The sequence below is a fragment of the Acomys minous genome (genome assembly GCF_964271855.1).
Source record: "Acomys minous genome assembly, chromosome: 6".
In the NCBI taxonomy this organism is placed as follows: domain Eukaryota; kingdom Metazoa; phylum Chordata; class Mammalia; order Rodentia; family Muridae; genus Acomys; species Acomys minous.
This window is the reverse complement of record NC_140487.1, coordinates 80,678,640-80,704,890: the sequence shown is the minus strand read 5'-3', so window position 1 is coordinate 80,704,890 and position 26,251 is coordinate 80,678,640. Positions and strand designations below refer to the sequence as shown.

General features: G+C 40.0%; 2 protein-coding genes across 2 annotated transcripts in view; one reads left to right on the top strand and one right to left on the bottom strand.

The window, feature by feature from the left end:
- LOC311599999 (leptin receptor-like) overlaps positions 1–19,933 on the top strand; it is a 58,056-nt gene extending 38,123 nt beyond the window's left edge. The window contains exons 10-17 of the mRNA XM_084786180.1: positions 1,385–1,584; positions 3,690–3,838; positions 5,188–5,347; positions 5,462–5,544; positions 13,970–14,186; positions 16,595–16,777; positions 18,106–18,201; positions 19,714–19,933. Of these exons, the coding sequence (XP_084642306.1) occupies positions 1,385–1,584; positions 3,690–3,838; positions 5,188–5,347; positions 5,462–5,544; positions 13,970–14,186; positions 16,595–16,777; positions 18,106–18,201; positions 19,714–19,865 (1,240 nt within the window). The 3' untranslated portion in view covers positions 19,866–19,933. The remainder of the gene's footprint in view (positions 1–1,384; positions 1,585–3,689; positions 3,839–5,187; positions 5,348–5,461; positions 5,545–13,969; positions 14,187–16,594; positions 16,778–18,105; positions 18,202–19,713) is intronic.
- LOC311600663 (PRAME family member 12-like) overlaps positions 1–26,251 on the bottom strand; it is a 300,082-nt gene that overhangs the window by 122,122 nt on the left and 151,709 nt on the right. The window lies entirely within an intron of this gene.

Sequence of the window (26,251 nt, the reverse complement as noted above, 5' to 3'; positions counted from 1 at the left end):
TCAAACCCCTCTGTGGTATTGGAAGGAAACTGGCAATTTCTACATCTCTTAAATGTGAAAAATTGTTGCCTTTATACTGTATGCTATGAATATCTTTAAACCGAGTGAAAGTTCATGATACGCAGTTTTAGTTATAGATATCTTCCCATGCATTTTCACATGCAAACAAATGTCTGCAGAAACCCGTTTTCTAAGCTGCACAGCTCACTTAGCATCATTGTAATTAAAGAGTACAACTCCTCTAGGAAGCCTTCCCTTGGGGCAGTCAATAAACGGTAACTGCTGTCATGATGATGACACTCATCTTCCCAAGTCATACCTTCGCTGCTGTGTTTCTGCACTACTGTTTTGCTACCCACTAGTGATTACACATCCCTTAGTCATTGCAATTCTCACTCACCACTAATTATCTAAACACACATGAGCACACACTGATAATCTTGAGGGGAAAATATTGCAAAGATGGTAAATGAAAAAGACTTTAGTGTTTCCATTTTCTTTTTCCTTCTCATTTTCATCTCTGTGGAGTGTAGTCAGAGCTTTAATCAGTTAAACACCATTTCAGAGCAAATAGCAACAGAAGGACTGTGTCTTGAAGAAATGTATTGTGTGCTGTGAGGATGTAGGTTGATTAAGACTCCAAATGTATAAAAAATCAGTTCTGAGAAAAATGAATAATGTATTTCCCACCATTCATGTATGGAGCAGGGTTTGGTACTATTTTCACAACATCAGTTTGGACTGGGAAATTTTAGAGAACTGTCCATTAGGCCAAACATTGACATCAGTTGCATTCCTGATTTCTGTTGGAAGTTAACTCACTGGGTAAAGCAAGAACCTGCTCTCCATCCACCCCAGGAGTCCCTCTCAATACTAATTTTGATCCTTATTTCAACAATCATGTCACGAATTCTGGGCTCTAGCATAGAAGTCCCCAACCCTTTGACTAACCTCTAGCTCCAAAAATATTGACATTATGATTCTTGACAGCAGTAAAATAAAAGTTATGAAGCAGCAACAAAAATAATTATATGATTGGGGGTCACCACAAATGAGGAACTGTATTAAAAGGCTGCAGCATTAGGAAAGTTGAGAGCCATTGGCCTAGTGTAACCACAGAGTCCTGCATGTCTGTCCCTAACTTAGTTCTTTTTCACTCTTCTGACTTCCATCAGTACTCAATGCTCCTGCGGTGCTTTTGTGGAGTTACTTTTTGTGGGAAGACCTAGATAAAGCTGGGAGAGCAAGGGTGCCTTCCTAGTCCCAACATCAATCTGTACACAGAGAAAATGATTATGACAACAAATAAATAATACTTCTAAAATGTTCTCTTCCTCTTATCAATACTGTATGTTAACTGACTATTTTTTAAAATATTTTTAAGGAAAAGACTGTACTGTTCTGATAGTCCATCTATTCATCCTACGTCTGAGCCCAAACACTGCATCTTGCAGGGGGATGGCTTCTATGAATGTGTTTTCCAGCCAATCTTCCTATTATCTGGCTATACAATGTGGATCAGGATCAACCACTCTTTAGGTTCACTTGACTCTCCACCGACATGCGTCCTTCCTGACTCCGTAGGTATGTCAGGCTGCATTGTGTATTTTTCTTAGATTTGGATGTCATTTTCTAACCACACTAGATTTTGGAGAAAAAAAAATTGTTTCTGTTTATAGAGAAATTTAAAGGATGATTGGCATTAGAAGCTTCCTGGTATTGAGGTTTTGTTTTTATTTTACCATTTTGAGCTTATTTTTATATTATTTGTAGCATGTTTGTTTATAAATGTGAATAATACATTCATAATAGTTGGACATTTTCATATAGCACTTGATGAGTTGTGTGATAGCAATTTTATGAGTTTTTTTAAATATAAAATTTCTAATATCCCTCCAGCGAAATTCTGAAAGCATTTGCTGCTTTTAATCTGAAAGTTGTGTTTGGATAGTCTGAAAGCTTTATAATCTGAGTAGCCACACTTTAAGGCTTTAATTGGCTGTGCTAGGTATGAGAGACATTCAAAAGATCCAAAGGAAGTGAAGAAACTTGACAAAAGACAGTGAGATCTATTGTGATATTGACAAATTTTCAAAAAGTACATTGAGATGAAAGTATTCAAAGAGCCTTTGAGACACTGGGTATATTCTTCCAAAGTCAGTGTGGAATGTTCGAGAAATAAAGTTCTTTTGTTGCTATACATTGTTTTGTTAATAAATTATCCCAAAAATTAGTATATTTTTTCAATTAACCAGTACACATTTGAAGTAGAATCCATATTTTGTTAAATATAGGATAAACTTACTTTAACTATTAGATCTGTTTTTGATATAGATGTCCAAGGAATTGATTATCTTTTCCTTTGCACAATTCCACTGTGTTTTTTACTGCAACTGGTACATTTCTGTAACTCAGTATTTCAGAATAATAAAGATCCATGAACATTCACACACAACATGGGGTCAACAACATGCTGTCTGGATAACATTGGGTGTTCTGCTTTCCAAGACTAGAGCAAAGAGTTTAGGTCAGGCTCATTTTGCCTTAGAAAGAGAGCAATGTATAAATTAGGCTTCGGGGTGTAAATCTCCATGTCTTCCAGGCCTTTAAAACTTGGATTAGGCACAAAACCATTTTCTATCACCCATTAGCTGTGTGTAGCTTTCCATGCTCCCTCATGTGTGCATCACTGTGGTCAGAGCGTACACTTCTGCTTGGCAGTCACCAAATCTCTCCATGTGATTCACTGATGCACAACGAAAGAACTAACCCTTACACTGTCTCAAACACTGACACTTTTTGTCTTGAAAGGAAATGGCTTTTTCCAGACTTAGACATTTTATCATCTTGCTGGTTTGATGATGAATACATTCATGAGCTGTGAGAAATTTAAGGACCATGAGAAGCTACATACTAATGACAAATTGAGGTGTTTTGTCGTGAATGTCCTAAAGTACTAGTGTTGGTGTCTTAAGTGATCAACGAGTACTGGTCAAACAAGAGACTACACTTTTTGCACAGTAGTTGTTTTTGGAAGTGGCACTTGGAAGAAGAGAGTGATGCTAAGCACTCACATTGTGCAATCCTTGTTCCCTATGAATCAACAGTGCCCTGATTTACAGCGCCTAATGGAATCAACAGGTTGAAGGGGTTGACAGGGAATACCTACAGAGGCTTGTTCTAATTTCTGTGATATAATGCCTGTACATGGCCATAATTGTGGTTTCTCAATTTATGGGCTTCATTCCTCTCAGCCACTAGAGTTGTGAACCTCTTATTCCAGTCAAGGGCCATCCATCTCTCTTTGGATAGTTGAGTGGCAGAGGTAACCATCAAAACAATGAAAGAAGAGGAGCATCACGGGCCATCACCCTGGAGACCTAGGGCTCTACCTAGTGTTAACCTGTTAGGAGCTGGCTCATGGCAGCTGTGGAGGGGAGCTTATGGGATCTGAGATAGGAAGGGATGCCATTAGGAAAAAAGTTTCTTGCCAGCTAATGTGAAAGTGTAGTACTTAAACATGTAACATGTTGTTATAGCAATTGAACCCATTGCTCCATTCATGGAGTACTCCCCACAGTAGAGACAAGAGTTTAAAAAGGATGTTGCTTTAGAAATATGAAGTAGAAAGATGGTTAATATTGCTGTTTTGGTTACTATTACATAATATATATATTTTTAATTTCTAGTAAAACCACTACCTCCTTCTAGTGTGAAAGCAGAAATTACTGTAAACATTGGCTTACTGAAAATATCTTGGGAAAATCCAGTCTTTGCAGAGAATAACCTTCAGTTCCAGATTCGATATGGCTTAAGTGGAAAAGAAATACAATGGAAGGTACTTTTTACTTCAAAATATTTTCTTCTCATTTAATCTTTCTCTTTCCCTCCCAGGACCTCTCTCCCCTTCAATTGGATTTTCTCTGTATAGCCCAGGCTAGCCTCAAAAATCACTCCATAGCTAAGAATGGCCTTGAACTTGTGAACCCCTGTTGCCTTAGCCTCCCAAGGGCTGGGACTACTAAATGCTATTTAGTAGTGTTTTATGAGCATATACTAGTCATAGTTAATGCTGGGTGTCATTACGGTATATTTGGTCATAGTCACCCCTTCTTACCACCTCGTATCCCCTTACCACTGATTCCCCTCCTCTCCCTAGCCAGTTGCTCTTCTATATCTTTGGTAGCCGTGGGCAGCTCATCAGAGGCTAGCCAGTAAAGACACTATCTCATTGTCCCTCAGCAGCAGTAAAATTCCCAGGGTGGTGCAGAGCCCTCTGAACCCTTTTTCTTCTATGATCAACCTGATGTAGATGATCACAACTACTGAGAGTTAGACATGCAGCGGCATCTTACAGTGTTTTGGAGTCTCATTGCAGCACATTATTCATGGAATATATATACATGCAGTATACTCTCCTGTACTGTGTTAAAATTTAATCCTTATAAGGAACAAAAATGGCTTGATCCTAGCGTTTCCCAAAGGATTCTTCCTGGGACATTTTCCTGATGAACTGTCCTGTGAAAAAGAGATTGTGTGGTTAAACAGGCTCAGGAAACCCTGCTTTGTTTTACCTTTTTAGTGTAGTGATGGAGTTTATGACATTAAAGGTCTGTAGAAAGGCCTTCATTGGAGAAAAATTTGTCATATTTCATTCATTTTTCCAGGGACTCACATTTTTTCTAATTTCTTCCAATATCTTTCAGTAGCATGGGACAGATTTAAAAAAAAAAAATCACAGTGTCGAGTGTGCATATGGGAAAGCTTATGTCACTTTTGCACCAGCAGCTTGCTAAGAATGGAAATACAAGAAACTGTGTCTGTGTCATTAGCACGATCACCTCAGTTGCAGTGTATGTGAGTCTTATCTGTTTGATTCTCTGGAGAAGGCGTCATTTGACCACCATGTTAGAATTCTTGTCTTTGTGGTAGAGAGAGGATCAGAGGACAAGGAATAGCAGTGCAGCAAGAGTGTGTTTGGAATTGGCCTTGTCAATACAGCAAGTTGACACAGGAGTAAGCAGATGTAGGAAGCAGCATTCCTTTGACTGGCCAAACTTCATGTGTTTCTGAAGTGGGAAAATACAACATTGCTCTATCTTAAGTTTGGAAGTGTTAAGTTCTAACGTAAAAGTGCGTCAGGACCCATGGGAGGCATATGTGTTGACAGTTTGACGTCCTTTACAGATACATGATGTATTTGATGCAAAATCAAAGTCGGTCAGCCTGCTGGTGCCAGACCTGTGTGCGGTGTATGTGGCGCAGGTGCGCTGCAGGCGCTTGGATGGCCTCGGGTATTGGAGTAACTGGAGCAGTCCAGCCTACACGCTTATCATGGACGTAAAAGGTCTGTGGACACTTCTTGTTGTTTCCTGAAAGCACGGGAGCGGGTGCTTCACATGGGATTGAAAGCGCCCCATCCAAGGCCACGCTCCAACTTGTGTCCCTTGTCATTTCGCAGTTCCTTTGCGAGGACCTGAGTTTTGGAGAATAATGGATGGCGATGTCACTAAGAAGGAGAGAAACGTCACCTTGCTCTGGAAGGTATTTCCAATTTCTGTCTTTTAGTGTATTCGGAAGTTATGTTTGTCTATGCTTTCTTTAGAACCTTGCCTTTATTTATCTCACAGATGACCCTTTATTTAATGCATGGGGAGGTGGGGTTGTTCAGGGCAGAGTTTCCATAATATTGGCATCACCAGGTGCCTTTATCACTTTCTCAGTTCAATTATAATTGTGTTATTCCAGTTCTGGTAAAATCTTGAGCTCTTTGGTCTTCACATTTTCATCTGTATTGGGATAAGATTACTAAATGAAAATTAGTGTTACTTTAAGTTCACAATCTGGTTTCGATTGAATCCTGAACAATATAAACATGGCCTCGTCCCTCAAAGTCTGATTTGGGAGTAAAATACACAAGGTAGGCAATGTTGTGTTTATTATATTAATGTGAAGTCAATCTCAGTCCCCATGAGGAAGGAAGTTAGTGCAAGTTTTAAAACACTTTCCTGATCTATATAAAAATTGGGGTCTGTAAGAGCTAGCGTCCACTAAGTTTTGTAATTCCAGTTACTATATAACTTTTTTTACATGGTAGTACAACTTCTAAATTGTATTTCATTTTGACCTTTTTACTTGAAAGTAACATTAAGAGTTGATGCTGATATTTGTTAGATATTGAGTGTTTCTGCAGAGAGGGATGAGCAGTGATATTGCTCAGAGTTTGGTAGGGTCAGCCAGGAACAGAATCTGAGAAACCTTATCTTTATCTCCTCATAGCTGTATCGACAGCCCCTGGTCCAGGCTACAGCTGACCTCCTCTCCTTCTTCACACTCCATTGTGCCCTTGAACAGAGCAGTGGCTCTTTTTTCCAGAAAGTTCCCATGCTTTCCTTATCCCTGGGTCCTTGTGTTTCCTCAGTGATGGTGCCTGGTGGGACTTTCTGTAATGACAAGAACAGTTTGTATGTGCATCGTCCAACATGGTGGCCACCTGTCACTTTATGGCTTTACTTGTGTGCCCAGTGATACAAAAATCTAAATTTTCACTTTTTACTTAATTGAATTAAATTACACTTAAATGGCCTCAAGTGGCTGACAGTAGTCATATTGGACAGTAGAACAATATATTTTCCTCGGGATTTATCTGATAGAGTCTTTATTAGCCTGCTGTCTCTCAAAGTACTTGAATGCCTTTCCTTGGATGCATGCTCCTTTATTAGCTTGGTTTCTCCTTTGTGTTGCTTTGGTTTCCTAAGCAGAGTAGTATTTTAGTGATTATGGTCCCTGTGTCAGTCAGGGTCGCATTATTAGCAAAGCATCTGTGATAAACATCTTGTAAGGAAGAAAGGCTTAACTTGGCTCAGGGTTCCAAAGCTCTGTGTTTTATTGGTGCCTTTGCTTTGGGTCCATCATGGTGGGATCACATGGCTAAGGAAAGTGACACATAATCCCTCCTAATGGCAGGGACATGGAAGAGAGAAAAGAAAAAGAGAAGGGCCCAGCAGCCCTTCGACGGGTTCCTCTAAAGATCTTACTCCTTTTCACTATGGCCTAATGGCCTCCCGACAGCATGGCAGGCTTTGGTAAACATTTCCCAAATGGCTTTGGGGGAGATAGTCAAAACCAAACCATATCAGTTCCACAATCTAGGTTCTAACACTGGAGTGAAGTTTTTCTAAGGGTGTGCAGGCTATGCAGTCAACATCTCACAGAGTCACAGGGTAAGAATACATGCATTGAAAAACAAGTTCTGAACTTCTGACAAGATGGTTCAGTGGATAAAGACACTTGGCACCAAGCATCATAACCTGAGATTGGTCCCTGGAATCTACACTGTGGAAGGGCAGAAGTGACTTCCAAAAGGTGTGCTTTGGCCTCCACATGTGTACCATGGCATTAACACACACACACACACACTAACATACACACACTCACACACACACATTCACATACACACATGCACACACACACTCACACACACACTCAAATACACAAGAAATGTTGCTTTTAAAAGTAACAATTTCTGACATTTTTACATATAAAAATTTTAAGATAGTTTTTAGACTAATATAAAAATACCAAAGAACATAGAGAATTTCCTCAAATCCCCATATCCTATTTTCTTTACAGATAACACCTTGCATTAATATGATGCGTTTGTTACAGTTAATTTAAAAAGTTCTGATGTCATTTTAATTAAAGTTTATAACTGATTCCAGCCAAGCTAGTATTTTGTATAATTTTCTCCAAAGATTTTGATGTTTCCTCTTGATTAGATTCCCCTATGGGTTTGAGGTACAAAGCACACACTTTAAAAGCAACATTTTCTCATGCAATATTAAGGTTACATACTACCCCAGGACAGCAGAGCTGGTGTGAATCTTGCTGAGGTAGCTTTGAGAATGGTGTAGCCTCTCGCTGTATGGTGACTCCCTTTCTGTGTTGTACTTTTTGGAATGAAGTCACCGTGATAAGCTGGTTGTGAGTAGAGAATCTAGGAAAAATGATTTAGAATTCTTTCTCATGGCATATTCTATCTTGCATCACATTTATTTACCAATTATTTGTGTCAGTGAGGAATGTGAATATTTAGTTATGCATTGGGTTATAATCTAATATAGACTGAGTATTTTTTTTAATGAAAATACTTTTAGAGATTTTGGATTTTGGGATACTTGTACATTCTTTACAGTAATACATTTCTAATCAAACACCTGGAATTCAAACTGCTTCCAGATCTGAAACTTCTCAGGCATCATGTTAGCTCTTCAGGAGTCATGGGTTGCAGCAAGATTGAATGCCAGGGTTAAAGATGCTCACTTGTTGTTCCCAGTTTTCCTGCCCCAGTCATCAGAGCCTCTTTGAATTGAGTCACGTCTCTGGCACATCTCCATCATTGGAGGTGTTAATTAAAACAAACAAACAAACAAGATTGAAAATGCCATCAGAAGATGGAAGGATCTCCCTTGTTTGTGGATCGGGAGAATTAACATAGTAAAAATGGCCATCTTACCAAAAGCAATTTACAGATTCAATGCAATACCTATCAAAATACCTACACAATGTTTTAAAGACATTGAAAGATCAATTCTCAACTTCATATGGAAAAACAAAAAAACCCAGAATAGCAAAAACAACCCTATACAATAAAAGATCCTCTGGAGGAATCTCCATTCCTCATCTCAAGCTGTACTAGAGTAACAGTAATTAAAACAACATGGTACTGGCAGAGCAATACCAGGACAAATCAGTGGAATCGAATCGAAGACCCAGAAATGATTCCACACACACATGGTCACTTGATTTTTGACAAAGAAGCCAAATCCATTGATGGAAAAAGGATAGCATCTTCAACAAATGGTGCTGGTCTAACTGGATGTCTACATGTAGAAAAATGCAATTAGACCCCTATTTGTCACGATTCACAAAACTCAAGTCCAAGTGGACTAAAGACCTCAACATAACACCAGGGACATTAAATTGGTTAGAGGAGAAAGTGGGGAAGAGCCTGGAACACATTGGCACAGGAGACAACTTCCTGAACAGAACACCAACAGCCCAGGCCTTAACATCAACAATTAATAAATGAGACCTCATGAGGCTGAGAAGTTTCTGTAAGGCAAGAGACACTGTCAACAGAACAAAGTGACAGCCTACAGACTGGGAAAAGATCTTCAGCAACCCTTCATCTGACAACGGTCTAATATCCAAAATATATAAAGAACTCAAGAATTTAAACACCACCAAACCAAATAATCTAATTGAGAAATGGGGCTCAGAATTAAACAGAGAATTTTTAACAGAGGAATATCAAATGTCTGAGAAACACTTAAAGAAATGCTCAACGTCTTTAGTCATCAGAGAAATGCAAATCAAAACAACTCTGAGATACCATTTTACTCCCATCAGAATGGCTAAGATCAAAAATTCAAGCGACACCACATGCTGGCGAGGATGTGGAGAAAGAGGAACACTCCTTCATTGCTGGTGGGAATGCAGTCTAGTGCAGCCACTTTGGAAAGCTATCTGGCACTATCTCAGAAAACTGGGAATAGGGCTTTCTCAAGACCCAGCTATTCCACTCCTTGGAATATACCCAGAAGATGCTCCACCATACAACAGGGCCATATGCTCAACCATGTTCATAGCAGCCTTATTCATAGTAGCCAGAACATGGAAATAGCCTAAATGTCCCTCAGTAGAAGAATGGATAAAGAAACTGTGGTACATATACACTATGGAATACTACTCAGCTATTAAAAACAAGGATTTTCTGAAATTTGTGGACAAATGGATTGAGCTAGAAATGATCATAATGAGTGAGCTAACCCAGAAGCAGAGAGACTCAAATAGTATATACTCACTTATATCTGGACACTAGGTCAAGGAGTATGTCTCATGAAAGTCTTCACTGACCAGGAAAATGGGATAGTGGTGAGGACATCCTAAGGTGGGAGAAATATATGAGATAGGGAAATAGATGGGTCCAGAGGGTCCTAGAAACCGACAAGAAGAACATTATGATGGGCAGACCTGGGCCCAGGGTTCTGCTTGATCTATGGCACCAACCAAGGACAATTTGTACAGTCATCATCAAACCCCTACCCAGACCTAGCCAAGGGACAGAATATTCTCCACAGTTAAGTGAAGACTGGGGACTGACTTTCACACAAAATCTGGTGCCCCTTATTTGGCCATGGCCCCTTGATAAGGAGGCCTGATGGCACTCGGAGGAAGGATAGCAGAGTACCAAGAAGAAACTTGATACCCTAGCATCATATTCAAGGGGAAGAGGTCCCCATCAGTCTCAGTCATAGGGAAGAGGAATGGGGTGAAAGTTAGAGGTGGAATGGGAGGATGCATGGGATGGGTTAGCAATTGAGATGTAATATGAATGATTTTATTTTTCAATAAAAATAAAAACAAACAAACAAACATTTTTAACATTCATGGATTTGTTGTTTTCTTATTGTGTGCTGTGTAATCACTTGAGTGCCCCTGACACAGGTATGGAGTCAGAGGACAATTTACAAACATTGGTTCTCTCTCTTGGAGTAGAGTTCTGATCATCAAATACAAGCCATCAAGTTTGGTGGCAAAAGCATTTATATTAGCAGTCTTGCCAATCCTATTCTTTGTTTTTAAAGTGTTGATAAGTGGAACTTTATTAAAATAAATTCTGGCCCCGCGAAATACTGTCAAGAGAATGAAAGGTTCATTGTGGCAAGGGTGCCTCAGTTTCAACAGTAAGAAAACAAATAGCCCAGCAAAAATATGGACACAGAAACTGAATAGAAATGTAGCCAAAGCAGATGCATAGGTGGTAAATAGAGCATGAGAAGATTCTCAGTATTGTTTGTAATGGTTGGGAATTTATAAAGTAAAACAAAAATGAAGTATGATTTCATGTCTATTAGAATGGTTAATTATTCTTAAAAATATTTAAAATCACTGGTTGAGAATACAGGACAGCAAGAAACTTGGTTTGTTGCTAGTGGAAATACAAACTTGTGCAGCCACTGTGCAGGTTAAAAGTAGCCTTGATAGAGCATCTTGTTCAAAGATGCTTCCCTGGGTGACTTGAATCTTTCTCTATATGAAAACTTGCATATACATTACTCAGACCACTGCGATCATAATTATTATTCCAAAGAGACTCTTCTGTAGAATGCTGAGATTGTAGGCACACAACACTACATATTTGCCCAAACTCAAAACTTCATAGGACAAAGATTAAACCTTAAAGCACACAGATTAAAAAAATTATCATAGACTAGAAGATTCCAAGGTGAAATACAGACTATGACTAGGGTATCTCTGTCACAAGTGTATGAAATTACCTCACTCAGGATAGCAAAGAAAAGGGCCTGATTAATCTTGGAAATGAGTCTGGAGGGTGAAAGATGGGAGACACTACGCAGATACTTTGGATTTGTACATTTCTTCCAGGGATGCACGCTAACAGTTATTACATCTGTGTATGTTTACCTTGGAATGAAAAAATTAGGATGATGAGTGGAGGTGAGCCCATTTTTCACTGGTCTCCTGGAAGGCTCCAGACTAGCAAGAGAGTCAGCCAGAATGATTCTTGCAGTCACAGATTTGAATTAGAGATCAGCATAAGCTCATGTTAAGCTTAAAGAAATATTTAGAGATATGTATATGTCCAGGGGCCTGTATATATGCATATACACTTGTGTTTGTAAGCTAAGATGGCCTACAAGGTAAGACAGTGTTGGAAAAAGGAATGTTTCTAACACTATTATCCAGTCAAGAAAATCAGGAATTGAGACAAAAGTTCATTTTAGGGCTGGGGCAGTAAATGTACAGGTGAGCCATGAACATCTTATGATATCTTTGATTTTTTTTTTACTTATGATTACAAAAATAAATATTAACACATAAATGGCATGGCTGTTTTTCAGATAAAATAAAACTGGTGGTTCCTTAGAGACTTTTTCCTCTATGGTGATTCTTTACATCCTGTCTCCACTCTGCTACCCATGAGAGTCTGCCACTGCAGGATTCACATGTCTGTGTGAGTGTGCCTCCACCCTGCTACCCATGAGGGTCTGCCACTGCAGGATACATGTGTCTGTGTGAGTGTGCCTCCACCCTGCCACCCATGAGGGTCTGCCACTGCAGAAACATGTGTCTGTGAGAGTGTGCCTCCACCCTGCCACCAATGAGGGTCTGCCACTACAGGATACACGTGTCTGTGTGAGTGTGCCTCCACCCTGCCACCCATGAGGGTCTGCCACTGCAGGATACATGCATCTGTGTGAGTGTGTCTCTGTCACTTGTGACTTGGAGACACCTGTTCTAATCTGTTTTTATAAAACTCAGCTTGTAGTTTTCTAAGGGACTGGGCAGAATTCAGTTTTACTTGCAATGTACGCGAAGGTTATTGAGAAATGAAGGTCATGGCTGGACTCTACACAGTGGATGAGCAGCATTGGAGCTGCTATGTGTTTTATACAGGAGTCTTCCATAACATGGTATGATTTATACACACACACACACACACACACACACACACACACACACACACACACGTGTACAAAAAAGACAGAAGGCTGCTGTACTGAAGCGCCTGGCACAGAGGGAGAACTTCAATCACTCAGTTTTCTGTCTTTACTTCCCCCACCAGCCTCCATGTTCAAAAAGGCACCTTAATTACAGAGTTCCCCAAAGCACCTAGCAGCCCACACCCCACTCTGCCTCTCCCTCAGGACTTCTAAGGTTATATAATCCAGCTTTCACGGTTTTCAAAGATAGAAATAGAGGCCTAGAGACAGAAGGAACTGGCTCTCAATCACAGAGCAACAAAGAGCCAGAAGCAGAGCCCCCAAGCTGCTGTGCCCCTTTGTTCTTTTGCCTTGTTTGTCCTCCCCGTCCAGCGGGGGTTGGGGTAGGTATGTGTGCTGGGGTGGTTAACAAGGAATGCCCAGTATCAGCCAGGCCCCCTTAGGGATCTAACTCAGTCCTTCCCTCAGTTCATGCACCACCCACAGTGCCAAGTGTGGGGGAAAGCACTCTGGAGTGATATATATATATATATATATATATATATATATATAACTATATATAACTTTATAACTATACACACACACACACACACACACACACACACACACACACACACACACACACACATATATAACTATGGGACAGAAATACCCAGGGTCGCATACACTGCCCAGAAAACTTCTGTTATTTGTTAACCTTCAAGGTTTTCATTTGTCTGTTTTTTTTAAAAGAGTTATTTATTTATTTATTATTTATACAGGATTCTGCCCACACACCAGAAGAGGGCACCAGATCTCGTTGTAGATGGTTTTGAGCCACCATGTGGTTGCTGGGAATTGAACTCAGGACTGTTGGAAGAACAGACTGAATCAACTCTCCAGCCCCATTTTGTTTGTTTGTTTGTTTGTTTGTTTGTTTGTTTGTAAAAACTCTTCTTGCTCCGGACAGTCTTCTGAGCACATCCTGGGAGGAACAGTGGCAGATTTAATTTGTTTGGGTTCTCGAAATGGCAATAAACACCTGAGCTTTGTTCTTTCTTCCTGAGCAGAATCTTCCCCTGGTTGTTAGACGAGGAACCTTCCTATGTCACTTTTTCTCTGTGACTACAGTGAAAACTCTTAGCGTTTCCTGTGTATTCTTAGTATTTCACATGTCTCACTTGTGTTCTCACTTCATTGTCTTGAAGGGATTTAGTCAGTAGGTCTGAAGAAAAAACAAAGAGGAAAATAATTTCCCTGTGCTGCATGCCTTATACATACCTACTGCATTGCTCAGTTTCCACTCTCCTCTGCTCCCCAACTCTTTATTACTAGATTGAGCAGTACTTGCCGTGGTCTAACTCCTGTCTCCTGGTGGGAATATGCTGTAAGACTTCCATGATCGCCATTCATATGACCACAGTGGTCCATGTACTAATTAAGTTTTGTGTTTGCTGCAGCCCCTGATGAGCAATGCCTCACTGTGCAGTGTGAGGAGGTACGAGGTACAGCACCATACTGCCCACAATGGGACGTGGTCAGAAGATGCAGGAATGCAGACCAATCTCACTTTCCTGTGGGCAGAGGAAGAACACACAGTCACAGTTCTGGCCATTAATTCCATTGGTGCTTCCCTTGCCAATTTCAACCTCACCTTCTCATGGCCCATGAGCAAAGGTAAGAGATGCTGAGGGGCGGCTGACCACCCCAGTCATTTATTTTTATGTTGGTTCATGCAGAATGTCTTGTTCCTTGTTATTATTTCAGCCCCACTATTAGACAGTGATGTGTCCTGCTTGCCACATCTTGTCCTATAGCCCAGCATCCACATCATTCTTGCCCCCTTCCCTCCAACTCCTCCCATGGACCCGCTCCAAAATTCATAATCTCACCTTTATTATTTATTATGCATATAAATGTAACTTACTGAGCCTGTTTAGCTTTGCTCTTTTGTACATGTGTCCAGGACTGACAAATTGGGATTAGTTAGTCTGTGAGGAAACTCATCCCCAGAGGAGACTGCCTCTCCCTCTCTCAGCAGAATCTGATCACCTATAGCTCTTCATCTAGGGTGTGGCCATGTGGAATTTTCCCTGTCCACACTGGCATGTCAACTAGTGTTGTCGTTTATATTGGTCTTATTCAGGTAGCCATATTGTTTAGCGTTTATATCCAGGGGACACTATCGACAGTGGATGTCCTGAGCCTCTGGCTTCTACAGTATTTCCTTCTTCTATTCCATGGTTTTCCCCTGAGCCTTAGATGTGCAGGATGCAATGCCAATGTATTAGTTGGGCTTGGATACCCCCTTTTAGTATGTAACCTCTGTACAACCCTTCTTGTCAAAATTATCCTCTGAACAGTCTAGGATCCACTTTCATACTTCTCTCTTCTCCGTGTGAGAAATACATTGCCAACCAAAAACCAATTATGTACATCTAGTAGAACATATCTGAAATGGCATTATTAGCAATAGAATATTCTAGTGAATCTAATACTTAAACCATTTGGAATAATAAAGGTGGGTCGCTCTCTAAATATTAGAATATAGAATATTTTATATATAAATATAAAGTATTTTGTTATATGTAGTATTCTATAAGCACTTGCTACATATTATGGTATATATTTACATGAGATATACTTTTAATACTTATATATAAAATCCTATGCATTTTAGTAGTAGCATGATAAACTATATGGACTCAAATTAATTTCTGAGATTTGGAAACTGTTGTGGACTTTGTGAGTACTGAGCACCTCACCTTCATTAATATTGGTATATTTGATTATTCTGAGCATTGATACTTTCCATTTAAATGTCAGAGTATGTATGTAGAGGTCAGAGGACAACTTGTGGGGGTTAGTTTTCTCCTTCCCACATGGGGGTCCTAGGAAGCATAACTCAGGTTGTCAGACTTGGTGCTGGTGCCTTTACCTGCTGGAGCATCTTGGTGGCCCAAGAGTCACACACAAAAGGAGCTTCTAATCTGGATTGTGTATCAAAAATACCATTTTAAATAGAAAATATTCATCTTCTGGCAACTCTACCAACCTGCTAACCTTTCGAAGAGTCATTTCTTTCATGAAGTCTCTAATTGCTTAAATATGTCATATTCCTTCTTTAAAGTTCAGAGCACATTCTAAAACTTTAAGGATAATTTATACTTTTCAATTAAAATTATCACCATATATCTTTGTGAGTGTGTGCATGTTTATGGGCATTCATACTACAGTGAGTGTGCGGCAGTAGGAGGACAACTTAGTAGAGTTGATTTCACCCTCCAGCTCTATGTGGGTCCTGGGGATTGAGGCAGGGTCTCATTGTGTAGTCCTGGCTGGCCTGGAACTCACTGTGTAGACCAAGCTCATGGAGATCTGCTTGTCTCTCTGTCCTGTCAGTGCTGGGACAGAAGGCATGTGCCACTGTGCCTGGACAGGAGTGTGATTTTTGGAAACAAAGCAAACAGGAGCTTGATCTTGGGTTGGGGTAGAAAAGCCATCTTAGGAAAATAATGTCAATTGCAAACTAAATTTCCTCCCATAGGTTTGGGGTGGGAGAAGTCTCAGCTTCCAGCAGATGCACAGCTGGTCAGGTTTTCATTGCTCAGGGGAAGAGGTAAAGTAAAACAAGAGTGGGTGGCTTCTGCATGGAGAAACACACTCAGCCAAGAGTGGGTTGAGATATGGCCCATGCGATGGTCGCGTCGGCATTATAGGAATGGCCTCTTCATAGGTAGAAATGCACTGAGACCTTCTGAAAGGGCTCTGCCAAGGGGATTCTTTGAAAGTGTCACTCACCAGTGTGAAAGAGGAGCAGGTGGGAATTGGAGAGCATGGTTAATAGACTTGTGTGGGATTGCAGCTGAGAACAATTTTGACCCTATCAACACTCCACGTTTAGATTTGAGGTAGAATCCGTCTTCTTCTCCATGTCACAGACCCCTTGCACTCTGCTTGTGTGATTTCCATGCTGTTTGTATAAATCACCTGCCTCCTCTTCCTTCTCCATTCAGCTGCCATTTCTCCAGGCCGTTAGCAGATTTTCATTTATCTTGAAAATAACCTCCTTTTCTTCCCCTCAGTGAGTGTTGTGCAGTCACTCAGTGCTTACCTGCTGAGCAGCAGCTGTGTGATTCTGTCCTGGACACTGTCACCTGCTGATTACAATCTATTATACCTGGTTATCGAGTGGAAGAACCTTAATGAAGATGATGGAATGAAATGGCTTAGAATCCCTTTGAACGTCAAGAAGTATTATATCCATGGTATGTGTCCAGTACTTTTCTCAGCTTAGTATGGCACTATAGATGGCAATTCAGACAATAAATTGATTAATGACAACCTCAAAATGAGGATGCCAAGTGCTACCAACTGACTTATAATCCAATTGCCCCATCAGAACATTTGCTGAATTTCTGTGAGCGTTTTTCTTTTATATTTTATGCAGATGCAATCAGATGCCTTAAATCTTCTCCCCAACCCTTTCTGTCAGAATATTGGATGCCCGTATAACCTTTTATAAGTGTATATGAGGTATTTACTTAGTTGAGCTTATGCTGCTTCTGTCTTGCTTTTTAATGTCTTCTAAGGTCTAATGCCAGATTTCTCTCCACCTCAGTACCCAATTATAATGCCATTAAGCAGTGAGGGGCTGGCTAGGCTAGAAGTCTGAGGACTCTGAGCCTGATGACCTAGGTCAGTGTTATCATTGCAAGAGGGGCCAGTTACCCGGAGAGGTAAGAGCCAAGAGCAGTAACAGCTTCAGGCATCTAGAATTTAGCCTCAGGATAAATTTATTTGCACAGCACAAACAGGGAACCAAGTTCACTGTCACCGAGGAAGCTGGTTACTCTATACTGAAAGCCAGAGGGATGACGGATGCTGGCTTCTCAGAGCCCTGTCTCTTATGGGCTGCAGGTCTTATATCATTAGCATCTGCAGGTATCATTGCCAGATCTGTCTTGAACATTGTGCGGATCGTCTTTCTCCATGTATTGAGATCCTCAGATAACACCAGAGAACGTCTTTTTGAGTGACTTCTGCAGATTACTTTCTTCTTCTGTTTTTGTCCAAGATGGGTCCCTCTGTGTAGCCTTGGCTGTCCTGGACTCACTTTGTAGACCAGGCTGGCCTGGAATTCACAGAGATCCTCCTGCCTCTGCCTCCCTGAGTTCTGGGATTACAGGTGTGTGCCACTGCACCTGGCTTTGCAGGCTATTTTCAATGGGGAAAACGAAGTAAGCTGAACTCTCTTAGGAAGAGAATCCTCCCTACTCTGAGGATGACGGGAGAAGGGATATCCTGCAGTCCTGGAGTAGGAAACTCAGAAAAAAAGGAAACGTGCCTTGAACTTGAACAAACTGGATCATACTGGCACATACTCTTGGAAACCAGTTATTTGTATCTAAGAGTTTTGAAAACTTATTTGAAAACCAATATCATTTCTAGCAAACTTGGAGTGTTTAGGTTATTTTTGTAATTCCTTTAGTCATCAAGTCAATCGTGAAATAGTGACTAGTGTTGTAACAGCATAGGCTGCAGTTTTCTATATAGATTTCATTCTTACTTAACACGAGCTATATTTTCTTTTCAGATAATTTTATTCCTATTGACAAATATCAATTTAGCCTTTACCCAGTATTTATGGAAGGAGTTGGAAAACCAAAGATAATTAGTGGTTTCACTGAAGGTAAAAATAAATGTATTTTCCTTTTTAAAAAGTATTTGTGTGTGGTGTTTGTGATACTGATATTCTGCACATGTGCCTTACACCCAAGTACAGACCAGGGGACAACCCTTGGTACCCCATCGTTTCTACTGTTGGTTCCTGGGATTGAACGTGGGTTGTTGGGCTTGCATTGCAAATTTTTCCCTGATGAGGTGTCTTCCAGTCTTACTTTACTTGTCTTTCTCTATGTGCTTTCTGGTTTGTCAGCAGTTATGCTATCACTGGATTAACTTCTTTCTTATAAGATCATGGAAGAGCTGAGATTTTTACCTAGAGGTGTTATTGGGTTGTTCAAGGAATTTCTTTCTTTCTTTTTAACCCTTTCTCTCTCTTTCTCTCCTTTTCATTCTTTCTTTCGTCTGAAAATTGATCATTAAATTCACTGATCATGCTCTGTTTGGATTACTGCACTTATCCATGTTTTAATTTTTTATTACTTTTAAAGTTATTAAATCCATGTAACTTAAATAATGCAGTTTCAAAAGAGAAACATTGTAGTTTCTTCAGAATTATATTTATTACTCAACAAGTATTTGTTGAACATTGTTCTAAGGACTGGAGACCAAATGGTGAACATAAGTCTGTCTTTGTGGGACTTAGGTCCCACTGCTACACAGGGAGTGATGGTCAGGGAATGTGTTGCTTAGATACAGCACCAGGAGAAAGGCCATGCTTTGAGTAGATGAAGACATATTTAAAAGGTGGTGAGGAAAGGATGGAAGTGGTCCTTCTGTGGGCTTTTGTGCTTGATCAAAGCTTTGAGTGTGGAAAGGAAAAATATTGCAAGATATGGTGCCATGTGTCATACCCTGAGGCCTTAAGCAGCAAAGACACCAGTGTGTCTACATCTGAAAAGATGAAGATTGGCAGATGCTGTCAACAGGGTCCACAGGAGCAGAAAGTGAGTTCATCATGGCACCTTTAACTGGCGGTCTGACTAATAACGTTAAAAAACGATTAGATGGAGATGTCTCACAACTACCTAATCCGAAATCAATGTTTTGCTAGATTTCAAGTATAATATTAATCAAAACAACTATTAATGTGGACACAATGTATTTTTATTTCTCTTTTAAAAATACTTATTTTAGTTTTTATATATATGACTGCTTGCCTAAACATATGTCTGTGCACCAAATGCATTTCTGACACTCCCAAAGATCAGAGCCAGAGCCAGGTATCCTGGACCTGGAGTTACAGATGGTTTTGAGCTGCCATGTGGGTGCTGGGAAGTGAACCACAGCCGATGCTCTGAGCTCCTGAGCCATCATCTCTGCAGTTCCTACTTTCTTCTTTTTAAAGTTTCTCTGTGTTTGAAGGTAATATAGATATAGTGACATTAGCTTATGTGTATGTTTCTGTGTGTTTTGAAAGTAATATAAACATGGTCAAATTAGAATGCGTGTTCTGCATGTGATTTTATAGAATGGCCTCTGTAAGTGGCTGGTCATTTGACTCATGTCTCTCTTTCAGGCGATAAGGACAAGCATCGGAATGATGTAGGACTGTACGTGATCCTACCCATAATTATTTCCTCATGTGTTCTACTGCTTGGAACCCTGCTAATATCACACCAGAGATACTGCACTTGGTTAAGGGCCTGTGACATAAAGAGTGTAACTTAAGTGTATTCAAAGTCAGTTATGATATAAAGCCCAACTCATAATATTAAAAAATATAATTGCATTAAAAATGCTCTTGTATGTGTTTCATATGCAATTAACATGACACAAAAGAAAAGGTTGTTTTCAAGAAATGTCTTTCATCAGGTTTAGGAAGGCTGAAAAAGGGGGATTATTGTGAGTTCTAGGCCAGCCAGGACTAGGTAGTGATTTTGTGACCAGCATGGGTTATATAGGAGCACTGTTTCAACAAACAAGGAAAGGAAGGGGAGGCAGGGAGGAGAAAGATAAAAGTAGAAAGGGAGAGAGACGGAAGAAAGTGAAATTGATATTTTAGCCAGACCTGGCTGATGAATAGTCCTCACCTGCTGATGACTAGGATCTGACTAATTTCTAAGGACAATATATGGGAAAGACAAAATTACCTTTGTATTTACAAGTGAACATGGGGTCAGCATCTTTAGTCATCAGGGGAATGCAAAGCCACAGGGTGCCCTCCACAGCTTGTGAGATGTCCATCACAGGAAGCACAGAAGCACCACACAGCAGGGACACTGAGGCTTTCAGACTGCTCATGGGGATGTAAAAATAGTACAGGCCTTTTAAAGAGTCTGGCAGTTCTTCCCAGCTTAACTCAGGACTCAGTAATCTATTGTAACAATTATAAAAGAATTTTCAATAAATCAGAACTTGAAAAAATCAAAATGGCCTTCAACTGATAAATGAATAAAGAAAATATGATATATCCATCCAGGCACGGTGGAGCACACCTGTAATCCCAGCACTTGCAGAGGCAGAGGCATGTGGATCTCTGTGAGTTCTAGGCCAGCCTGGACTACAACATGAGTCCAGGACAGCCAAGGCTACCCAGAGAAACCCTGTCTTGAAAAACAAAACATCAAACAAACAAACAAAAAAGGTTAAAAAAAAAAAAAAAAAAAATATATATATATATATATATATATATAATTCAAAACTAAAAAGAATCTGCAAAATTGAAACAATTCAAATTGTTTTTAAATTGTATTTTAATATTTAAATACTTAAATATATATATATATAATTAATGCAAATTTTTTCTTTAATTTGCTCTTCAAATCCTGATTTGAAAGAACATTACTTTTTACATTCTATACCTGTAAGTCCTAGAGATCTAATCTCATCTCTAAATTATCCCTAAAATTAATTCTCTCCATTTTTTAACATTTTCCTTTCCTTTGGTTTATAATAAACCAAAAGCTACACTGCCTTGGTCACTGTTTTTTTTTTTTTTTTTGCTGTGAAGAGACATTATAAGAGACACTCTTTTTTAAAATTTAAAATTTTATTCTATTTTCTTGGCATATACATTTATATTATTACAGGTAAGTAGAAAAATTACATACAGCAAGAAGAAACACAGAACATTCAGGGATCATATGAATGTTACATTCATGGTGTTTTGGCTAATTGCATTTGGCATCCTTGTGGAAAACATCTTTCCCATCTTGGTGAGTCTAAAATTCTGAATGACAATATCTATTACATCTCATCTCTGTCAACCCAAAACCTCTATCTAGTCCTAAAAACATCTTAACCCCTAAACAGCTAAAGCTAATTGTAAGATTAAACTATTTGGTCTTCAACCCCATCAGAGACTTGAAAAGGAATGGTCTTAATTTCTTGAGTGAACCGGAACTGCAGGTGAGTAGCTTCCAAAATGAGAAAGAAAAGAAAAAAATGACAGAGACAGTTTGCTGCCTGAGCAGCCGCACAAAAATGGAAGCATGCTTACTTACAGAAAGTTAGTCCATTGTAATCATGCTGAGGAATGTGGTGTCACACTGAGCATGGTGCTGGAGATGCAGCTGAGAGCTGTATATTCTGACCTAAAGACAACAGGTGGGGGACAGCAAGAGACAGATAGATAGATAGATAGATAGATAGATAGATAGATAGATAGATAGATACAGAGAGAAACAGAGACAGAAAGACAGAGACAGACACAGAGAGAGAGAGAGAGAGAAAGAGAGAGAGAGAGAGAGAGAGAGAGAGAGAGAGAGAGAGAGAGAGAGAGAGAGACTAGGCCTGGTGTGTGCTTTTGAAACCTCAAAGCTCACCTCCAATGACATACATTCTCTAACAAGGCCACACTAACGAGATCATACCTCCCGATCCTTCTCAGGCCACTCATGAACTGAGAATACAACTATATGAGGCTATGGATGCAATTTTCACTCAAGCCACTCCCTGGTCCCCATAAGCTCGTAGCTGTATCATAATAAAAATGCATTCATTCAGTCCAACTTCAAAAAACCCCATAGTCTTTCTTAATCTCCACTTCATCTCAAAGACCCTCTGGAAAATCAAAATCAAAAAGCAGACTACATATTTCCAACACTCAATGGCACAGAATACATAATGACATTCAGAAAGAGAGGAAAGGGAGTAAATTGAGGAAATATTGGACCAAGCCAAGACTGAAACCCAGCAGGGCAGGTTCCAAACTCTGTATCTCCATGTCTGACATCAAAGGGCTCTTCAGATCGCCAACTCCTTTTAGGTTCATTCACTACCGCACTCTCTCTCTGTTGGCGTGGCTCCACACCACGTCTGCTGCTCTCCTTGGCAGGTCTCCAGTGACTCTGGCATCTCCAACATCCCCTGTTCTCTGATACAGTCCAGGCTTCACCTTCACAGCTTCACACAATGGCCTCTCTGGGCCTCCATGCAGAGGACTGCCCTGTCATATGCCTGGTCTCAGTGCTTTTCTTCATCTGGGAGGAAGATTCTGTAACTCCTTTCCTATATCCTTGCTGCTAAAGCTGAGGCTGCCAACTTCTGCTTGTGGGGCTCCAAGTTTGGCCCCTTCTTGTATTATATTTGCAGAATATTTCAGTTGTTAATGGATACCTTTTTTACTTAAGCTTAGCTGGGTAGGATCTTGCCCTGAGATTACTAGGTCAGCCTGGTCTACAAAGCGAATCCAGCACAGCCAAGGCTACCCAGAGAAACCCTGTCTTGAAAAACAAAAATACCAACCAACCAACAAACAAAAAGGGCAAAAAAGAGATATATCTTTTATTTAGCATCAAACTAAATAAAATAGTTCCTTTATACATCTTATCTCCTTGAGCACAGGGCTTGGCTCTAACCTGGTTGCTCTTTTTCTCCTCAAACTGCCCATTTTCAGTGTATTTTTCCCTCACTTGCTTGTTTTTTGTTGTAGAACTGCAAAAGAGTGATCACTAATAGCCACTTGACCAGTCAATCCCAGGTAGTCCTGAAATCTTCTCCGCCAGTGCCATTAACCTAAAACACTTCCTAGCCCCCATCGGACTCTTAGGACAAGGGCCAAAATACCCTCATTTATTGATTTTTTTTAAGGAAGGTCATAGACTTCCTCCAAAAGGTTACACCTAGTTGAAAAAGGCGGTGTCTCCTAATCCTTCTAATCATCTTCAGACAGTTCATCAAGAATGGATGCCTGAGGTTTGCCTCTAACTCCCGCACTCACACTCGCTCTCAAAAAAAAGTTTTTGAATTACACGTTGAGCCTGGTAATAAGCAGTACAGTGGTACCATGTCCTTAATGATATTTCTCCCATGACCCTTTTGTATGCAATACTTCCTTCTCTGCTTAAAATTTCATATGGTAAAGACAACATCAATGTATGTTAAAGGACCTGAGGGGTCGTGTTTCATGGTAGAACACTTGTCTAGCATGTGCAAGCTGTGAGCTCAGCCCTCAGCATGGAAGGAATAATCCCTGTGTACTATCATGGTGTCTTAAAGCTTAACTAACTAACTAACTAACTAACTAACTATCAAACAAACAAGGCTGGAGACATGGCTCCGATGTTAGGAGAACTGCAGGCTCTTCCAAAGGTCCTGAGTTCAAGTCCCAGCAACCAAACAGTGGCTCACAACCATCTATAGTGAGATCTGGTGCCCTCTTCTGGCCAGTGTATACACAATAATAATAAATAATTCTTTAAAAAATACAAACAATAATTATAATGTTATATCTTTAAAGTTTCTATATTTGTTTCATTTCTCATAATAGGAAGTACAGAGACAGTTTGTTTGTCTTCCTCACTGCCCTTTCCTCTTCATCTCTGGATCATTTTTTCTGAGCAGGAATGTGTGTGTGTGTGTGTGTGTGTGTGTGTGTGTGTGTGTGTGTGTGTGTTTGTTATAATCTGCTTTGTGCTTTTGGACTTTCCTACATGCACTCAGGTGTGTCTCTGATGAGTAGAAATACTTTGAGCGTCCCTCAAGGTTGGCATACTACCTTTGTTATTTCAGACTCTGCTGAGCTGTCTCAGGGTTGACAGGGCTTTGACCAGGCACCCAGACACCCAGTGGTTTCTCCATCCTGTGAACACAGCCTAATGACCCCCATCCTTCCCACCCTGCGGGAGAGCTCATCATTTGCCAGCTTTCTGTTTTCTGAGCAGTACTCCACCACTGCTGTCAGGAAGCACAACTGCTAATGTTTGTTCTGGTGCATGCCTTGGCATTTCCATTTGCTTTCTTAAGGATTTGAAAAAATATAAGTGTGTAGCTCTTGCTTCACCCTACCCACAAATAACAATACTTTCAACTGTTTGCTTTTAATCTTTTTGATGTGTCACTTCTATGTCCCTACATGCTGTCTGCTCCTAGAACTGCATGTGGCTGCTGCCACAGATTCACAGGTATTTGGAATTTAATCATCTGCTCACTGGTCTGTAATTTTTCCAGTTCTCTGCAACTTTAGAAAAACTTTATCTTTTTTTCTTCATAAAGAAACTCTTTGAACTAATATATATATTAGTTCAATATAATATATATATATTATACATAGAGATATAATGTCTTTTCTTCATTTTTTCCTCTGTTTTTTAATCTTTATAAATTGTCACTACACTGTACCTTATTTTGTATATGGGTTAATCATTTTAATCCAGAAAACAAAGAAACCACATTTATGTTATTTTTAGTGTAACTTTTGTTCCATGAGGAGCTAAGTATTATAATACGATTGCTACATCTCTCTTTTTAAAAAAGATTTATTTATTATTATGTATACAGTGTTGTCGGTATGTACATTTGCAGGCCAGAAGAGGGCATCATATCACAGTATAGATGGTTGTGCGCCACCATGTGGTTGCTGGGAATTGAACTCATGACCTTTGGAAGAGCAGTCAGTGCTCTTAACCAAGGAGGCATCTCTCCAGCCCTGACTGCTACATTTCTTGTTGATTCCAGTGTCAAATAAGTTTTGTTTGTTTGTTTGAATGAGAAGCCTTCCATTTGATCAGTTCAATGAAAACAAACTTTAATGGGCTCCATTTTCCCCTTTTAAGGCTTCTCCTTTTGTTTCTGTTGCTAAAATTTCTTATCTACCTATGTACCTACCTACTATCTATAGTCTGTCTGCCATCATAACTGGTTGTGTTTAGATTACATACATTGTTTTGTACGGGCCATGTCTTGTCTTCTTTGGAGACTTTGCTGCAGAAATCTCCTTGTCATCTCACCCCCATCTACACTAGACTTCAGTAGAATGGCTGTAGGTTATTATTCAGGCACTGGCTTTCAGCCAGAGCCATTTCTCAGGTTTCTTTTCCTCCTCATCCTTGGTTAGATGACCTCCTTGTGTGGCAAACCACTCTCGATGTGGATTGTCTTAGTTAGGGTTTTTACTGCTCTGAGAAGACACCATGATCACACAGCTCTTGTAGTAAAAAGCATTTAATTGGGGCTGGCTTACAGTTGAGACATTTAATCTATTGTTATAGTGGGAAGCATGGCAGCATGCAGGAAGACATGGTGCTGGAGACGCAGCTGAAAGTTCTTCCTCCAGACCCTCAGGCAGCAGGAAGTGGAAGTGACACTGGGCCTAGCTTGAGCGTTTGAAACCTCAAAGCCCAGCCCCAGTGACAGACTTACTCCAACAAGGCCTCGCCTCCTAATAGTGCCCTCCCTATGGGCCTGTGGGAGCTATTTTCATATAAACCACTACACTCTCCCCTTCTTTCCATCTGTCCTTCCGCGTAGTCTGTAGAATATGGATTTCTTGCCAATAGGACTCAGCATCCTTTCTTACCTTACTATCTGGAAGCTGATATTGCTTCTGCAGAGTAAGATGGCTACTCACACGTTCCCTCCTTGCTAGTTTTTTGTAGCTTTCCCTTTTGAGAAACATTCTAGTTTTGATATTCTGAAATTTGCTGATTAATGTGGGTTTTTCCATTTGACTTGAGTAAAGAGTCTCCATTCTCTCTCTTGTCAGCGTTAAGACACTCCATTATTTCTTTGATCATTTCTTTCCTTGTGTCTTTTTCTTTTTGCCGTCTCCATATTTGTTGGCTCTAAGACCCTCTTGCATAACTGGAGTTTTTCTTAAATTCTAAGGCATTGTT